Source organism: Plasmodium inui (genome assembly GCF_000524495.1).
Source record: "Plasmodium inui San Antonio 1 unplaced genomic scaffold supercont1.15, whole genome shotgun sequence".
In the NCBI taxonomy this organism is placed as follows: Eukaryota; Apicomplexa; class Aconoidasida; order Haemosporida; family Plasmodiidae; genus Plasmodium; species Plasmodium inui.
In genome coordinates this window covers 285,107-291,795 of record NW_008481849.1, presented here as the reverse complement: position 1 = coordinate 291,795, position 6,689 = coordinate 285,107, and the positions used below count along the sequence as shown (strand labels likewise).

General features: G+C 48.8%; 2 protein-coding genes across 2 annotated transcripts in view; one reads left to right on the top strand and one right to left on the bottom strand.

Moving 5' to 3' along the window:
- Positions 1 to 598: 598 nt before the first annotated feature.
- Positions 599 to 2,631, top strand: C922_03526 (DNA polymerase epsilon subunit 2; the record flags this gene model as incomplete). Its single annotated transcript, XM_008819118.1, has 2 exons — positions 599 to 1,566; positions 1,725 to 2,631. 2 exons carry the CDS (start codon positions 599 to 601, stop codon positions 2,629 to 2,631), a joined length of 1,875 nt encoding a protein of 624 aa, XP_008817340.1.
- A 142-nt stretch (positions 2,632 to 2,773) lies between these two features.
- Positions 2,774 to 6,689, bottom strand: part of C922_03525 (hypothetical protein) — a gene marked incomplete at both ends in the record, with an annotated part of 6,517 nt that continues 2,601 nt past the window's right edge. Inside the window, one exon of the mRNA XM_008819117.1 lies at positions 2,774 to 6,684. Coding sequence (XP_008817339.1) covers positions 2,774 to 6,684 — 3,911 coding nt within the window. The remainder of the gene's footprint in view (positions 6,685 to 6,689) is intronic.

Below are 6,689 nucleotides of genomic sequence, written 5' to 3'. Positions count from 1 at the left end.
TCGTTAAGTTTTTTTTTTTTTCTTCTTCTTTTTTTCCCCTTCATGTGTGCGCCCAGCTTGGTTTCCTCGGCATAGTGACTCCACTGTGTGGCACCTACCCCCGTATGGACCCCGTTTCATGGCAAGGGAGAAATTCACGCCCCCTAAAGGAAGGGCAAAAATAAATAGTAGCTCAACTTCTCCGAGGTGGTACGAGTTATATCAGCCAATTTGGGATGATTCTCCTGACATAAGAAAAAGGTAGCCGGCTTGTGAGTGTGCCCTTGCTTACACCTCCGCTGCAGAGTGGGTAATCGTTTGAGCATTCCAGGTGGATCTACCACAGCTTGCACGGGGAGTCATTTGCATCTTCCTCCCCCCTCCAGCGGATGTCTTCCTCCGAAGCAAGTGTGTGAACCGAAAGACGCTACGTGGGGAGCCATCTCGCTCTGGCAGTCACATTCAGTTTGCAGAGAGGGTGAACGGAAAAGAAGCGGTGGCGATTGAGGCACGTTCGTAACAGTGGCAATTGCCGCACCTTGCCTAAGGTTGCTTCTTGACCAAATTAGCCGATCCGCGCACGCGCAGTGGCCGCCCCGTCTCTGCCCCATCCGTGCGGATGGAGGACCTCGCGAGGGAGAGGCTCATTGAGAGCGCCAGGAGCCACCACGACATAAAGAACATCAACCTGTACTTAGCGAACATAGAGGAAAACATAATAAGGATTAAAAATGAAGGCGAGAGCATCATCGATGAAGTGTTCCTGGCCTTCAACGGGTCCATTAGCCATATTTCTCTTTACGCTTATCTGTACGACCACAAGGTAAGCGTGAATTTAGATTGCCTGCAGTTTATATATGAGCAGAGTTACATAGAAGAGGAAAAGGTGATCGGAGAGGGGACTAAAGGACAGGAGAGCGTGGTAGACATCGCTAAGTTCGATTCAGATCTGATTCATTACCTGGTGAGCGAGTGTAGAAGCAACTACGACGAGACGACCAACCTGACGACCAAAGAAATTGAGGAGATCATAGGAAATCATAAAAATAGAATCTTCGAGGAATCCATAAGTGTGTACAAGGAGAAGTATGGAGATGCGATAAAAGTATTCAACTGCTTTGTCGATTTGAGTCACTTCTTCTATGATGAGAAAAAGATCAAGTTCATAAAAAAAAAAAAAACGGATTTTGTAGAGAATTACAATAACTACATAGATGCAAACACTGAGGTGGAGTTTTACGAGTTAAAATATCACCTTCTGACGAAGAAAGCCAAGGGGCATAGCTCCGTTCTGTTTTGGTCGGACGCTTTAAACGAGATCCACATTAAGAACAAGACAATCATAACATCTGTAGACGCCATTAAGCTAACGAACACGGGACACCAGCATGTGATCGGCATTCTTGGGCTCAACCGCGATGGCGATATGGTCATCCAGGGCATACGTAACGAGATAAAGCTCTTCCTTACCCGGGAGTGCATGATAAACCACGGGCTGTACTGCATTGGCCATGTCATCCTCGTGCAGGGCCGCATGCGCCTCGCCAACAAGACCTTCTACGCCGCGGAGATCATGCACCCCCCCAGGTAGGCCCGGCCAACCGTTCGATGCGGGCGTAGCATCGGGATTAGCGGCTTCCCAGACTGAACGGTGCCCCGATTAAACGCTTCCCCGATTTATCGCTTCCCCGATTTATCGCTTCCCCGATTTATCGCTTCCCCGATTTATCGCTTCCCCCCGTTAGAAACTTCGAAGAGGAGCGGAACGAAGAAGACATGTTCTACGATTTCGAAAACGAAAAGCAGAAAAAAGAAGTGGAGGAGTACGAAATCATCGTGCGAAAAAACGACAAGAAAAAAAACTGGATCATCATGCACGACGTGTATCTAGACAATCCCTACACATTTGAAGTCCTCGATAAGATGTTCTCTCTGTACGTCAATACCTATCCGGAAAATGAGCTCCCTGTGGGATTCATCTTCATGGGAGATTTCATAAGCCTCAAATTTGATTTCAACCGAAACTTTCACAATGTGTACATAAAGGGGTTTGAGAAGCTGTCCGTGATGCTCATATCGAAATTCAAACTGATCTTGGAGGAGTGCTATTTGATCTTCATTCCGGGAAAAAACGACCCATGTGCATGCAAGAATAGCGTGCCGCAGATGCCTATCCTACCATACTATGTTAGGAAGTTTAATCAAAATATAGAATCCTTCTTCTCGTCAAAAAAGAAAATAATCTTTGCTACGAACCCGTGTAGAATTCGTCACTTCAACAAAAAAATGATCTTCTTTCGACACGACATTTTAAATGACTTAATATGGAGCGCCACTATTAACGCATCTAACAATGAGAAGAATAACCTGCAAAACATTTTCGTGTCTACCATCGTGGGACAAAGTCATATTTATCCAATCCCTCATGACAACAGGATTCTGAAGAGGTACTCTTCTTTCCTTTTCCTCTATCCTCTTCCTCACTTTATCTGCATTTCGGACAACACGTGTAACAGCTTCATTTCGTATGCCTCTGAGGACACCCGCGATGCGATCATTTCCAACTCGGACATGTCCTTCACGCGCAAGAAGACCTTCACCGTTTATAACGTCCTGCAGCACGAGGCCAAGCGGTATGTCGTCCCGCTCTGACCCGTAATCGATGGGTAGCGGTAGTGGTAGCGCTAGCGGTGGGGGTAGAGGAAGTGGTAGCGCTAGCGGCAGTGGTAGCGGTTTTTTTTCTCTCCCTTTTACCACTCGGAGGGGCTTCTCCACACGGATAACTCCACACAGCTCAGTCGTAGTGGTAGACCTTCGCGCGCGATTTGATGTAGCTCCACACCCGACTGCCCTCCACGAAGTTGCTCTGGGCCACGATGATCAGCTGGCTCCTCGCCCTGCTCAGCGCCACGTTTATGCGGTTGCTGTTCTCGTAGAAGGCCTGGAAGGAGTCCTCGCGGCAGTCAGCGGCATTTGCGGCATTGACCAAATTGGCGCCATTGGGGGGGTGATCGCTTCCACCACTTCCAACACTTCCAACGCGTCCAACGCCGCCCATTCCGCCATTGCCGCCTACCCTGCCCAGGACGCAGGAAAACAGGATAATGTCCTTCTCGATGCCCTGGAAGGAGTCCACCGTGCCGACCTTCACATTTCGGAGGCGCGCGTAATTAGCAGATGCCTTCATCTTATTTTTAATATAAAGCGTCTGATTTTTGAAGAGGGAGATTATTCCTATTTGTTCAGGATCGATGCAAGACCGGATCATGTTCTCACAGATCCTCAAAATGATGGTCGCCTCCACTTCGTTGGTAAAGGACGAGCCAGAGGTCATCTCCCGAGGTGCCTTTCTCAATAAAATGAAATTAACATGAGATTCGTATCGCTTGTACATGAGTGGTATCGTCTCTGTGCATTTTGCATTTTTTATTTTACCATTGTAGAAGAGGTAACTGCATATGGAGCTGATCTCAGGGTGGCATCTGAACTGCTCATTCATAAGGATGAGATGGTTGATGCCTGGACGGGGTGGTGCTTTTTCGAAGGGGTTGTCTGGACACTTTGGGGTTCGTGGCGTATGCTTTTCCATTTTCACCTCATCCCCTTCACATGCATCGCGCCCGTCCCCCCCATGCAGAGCGAACATGTGATCGTACAGGTAACTCCTCATGGCGGAGTATTCCGCCGCGCTCATGCTTCTCACTCGGTTCACGATCCGGTCGATGGGCAACTCGTCCGCAACAGCAGCGCATGTGTCACCTGCGTCATCCGCACCATCCGCACCTGCGGCATGATCCGCTTCGCCCCTCGCTAGGACGTCTACTCCCGCCAGGTGATGCCTTATAAACAACTCATTCTCCACCAAACGCGAAAACATACTCCTCGTCAAATCGCTGGGACTCTTCAGAACAAAACCCAACTGCTTCACATCTCCAATGAGAAGGAATTTTCTTATTTCAAATTTGAGGAGAAATTGAAACAGAGTCAGCTCTTCTATCTGGGTGCACTCATCCACGATTAGGTAGTCAATGTTGTCCTTTATTGCACTTAGTTTTTCAAATATCTGGAGACTTCTACATGTACCTGCTATGAGTCGTTTGTTTTTGTATTTGTTTCTGAGGACGAATTGATTCCTCTTCCTCAGCGCATCAACAAGCGTGTCCATGTCTTTGATTTTGTGCAACTTTGGTTCGGGCGGCGGGGAAGCGCTCCCGCTGGCGCAGGGGTGACCACTACTAGCGGTGGGGGCAGCACTGGTGGAGGGGCCGCTGGCCGAGCGGGCAAGGCTCTGCACGTAGTTCTTCACCTCGATGGGCTGCCTCTGGTCCTTTGAGTTTATACTAATAAAATTTGTTATTAAGAAAAAATTGATTTCGAAGAGATTTCCAATTCTGGCATAATCGTGAAAGTCAAAGTGGAACTTGAGCTTCAGTAGGATGTTGTCTACTGCGAGGTTTGTATGACACATGAGGAGTATCTTCTTCTTGTATTGGCTGGGCCTTCGGTGGTTTATTTGCCTGGTGGGGCGGCTCGTCCTGCCCGAACTTCTCTCATCGCTTCCGCCACTTTGGTTGCTTCCCTGACCGCTCCCGGTGCTTCCCTGACCATTGCCGCCGCTGCCCTGACCGCTTCCCTGGCCGCTTCCCTCCCCTCTTGCGGCTTTCCCCCCCTTTGCGCCGCGCTCTTCACGGGTCAACACCTTGTGTAAGTAAGATATGGCATTGCAGATGAGGGTGCTCTTTCCCGAGCCGAATATGCCGTTCACGAGGATGCTGTCTCCGCGGTGCGTGACGGTTCCGCTGGGGCCTCCTTCAGTGGGGGTGCCACTTCCGTCCCGAGTGGGTAGCGGCAGCTGGTCTTCGCTTCGTTCGCCGGAGGAGGTGGTTTCCGCCGTTTCGAAATTCTCCTGCGTCTCCTGCTTTATCCGCTTTTCTTGCTTCTCCCCTTTCATCCGCTTTTCCCGCTTCTCCCGTTTCATCGGCTTTTTCCGCTTCTCCCGTTTCATCCGCTTTTCCCGCTTCCCCTTCTGTTGCTCCTGGCCCCCGCATCGGAACCAGGCCAAGACACACTGGATGACCCACTTCTGCCTCCCGTTCAGCTGTCCGTCCTTCCTGAGCCTGTTAAGAAGGCGACGGACGTAGTCCACCCCCACGTTGTGCAACTCGATGAGCTCGGAAGAAGATTCCCACGCAGAGGTCCTGATGCCGATCTGCCGCAGCAGCCCATCCAGGTGTAGTGTCTCACTTCGGTGCACAGACGGGGAGCGGAACAGCCTACTCAGCGGAACCTTCCCTCTTTCCAAATTTTGAAGAAAAAAAAAAAGGTGTTTTAGATTATCCAGGTGATCCCCCAGATTCACTAAAAAGAGACAAAAAGGAAAAATCTTAATTTTGTAATTTTTGAGAAAATGGTGGAACTCCTTTGATTTGATATTCTCCTGGACGTCGAAGGTCTCATTCATGTGGGAAAAGGTGCTCACGTTCAGAGGGTATACTTCTAGATGATTCTGTTTGAAGGAGCTCCACTTGGGGACAAAGAGGAGGAAGTCTTCCTCTTTCACCCAAGGGGGGGATGAGGCGGATGAGGAGGAAGCGATGGATCTGTAGGATGCGTCGGCTTCGGAGATGCCTCTCCTCATGACGATCAGATGATTCATGTGGACATACTTATTTATTTCTTCTTCTTTTCTCAGTCTTTTTGATTCTTTTTTATTCACAAGTAGGACTTCCCTTTCGGTTCTTCTGAGGAAGAATCTCTTCCCTTTGGTACCAGACCCAGTAACGAATCCATTTGGAAATCTCCTCTCTTGTTTATTACCCCCAAATATAGTCCTGTTTTCTTCCTGCGAGCTACATATCACTTCTACGTTTTGAAGAACCAGGGCGTAGTCATCCTCCGAGTGGTACTTGCTCCGCTTGTTGTCCCCCCCATTTGGGTCATTAGATTGGATGGCTGGACTATCAGTAGCGAGACCCCCTCCAGTAGGGACGACCATACCACTTCTCCACTGAACAGATTGCCCCTTTATATAAGTCCCCCTCATCTGCCCTAGAAGGGGTACCAAGAAATCATGTAGACAGAGCAATTTACACTGCATTTGATAGTAAATCTGAAAAAGAGTGGCATTCATAAAGGAGTGAATATATTCTGATTTGTTCAGAAAAAAATTGGGGATACTCTGGAACTTTATGTTTTGTACTCTCTTTTTCATCTCTTCCTTTTCTTTTAAGATGGTGATATATATCGGTAGGAATAAGTTTTCTCTGCACACTTGATCAATCTTGGAGGCAGTGAACCCGCTGTTTGTGCATGCAAAGTTGCTAAGACTTCTTATTTCGTACGGGTTCGGGTGGGCGCCTTCTATGGTCGATTCGGAATTTCGTACCTCCTCCAAGCAGTTCGTCTGGAAGTTGATTTGTGGGATCACATCTGGGATCACATCTGGGATCACATCAGAGATCACATCTGGGATTACATCGGGAATCACATCGGGGGTCACATCTGGGATCACATCTGGGATCACATCAGGGATCACATCTGGGATCACATCTGGGATTACATCAGGGATCACATCTGGGATCACATCGGGGGTCACATCTGGGATTACATCGGGGGTCACATCTGGGATTACATCGGGGGTCACATCTGGGATCACATCTGGGATCACATCAGGGATCACATCTGGGATCACATCGGGGATCACATCTGGG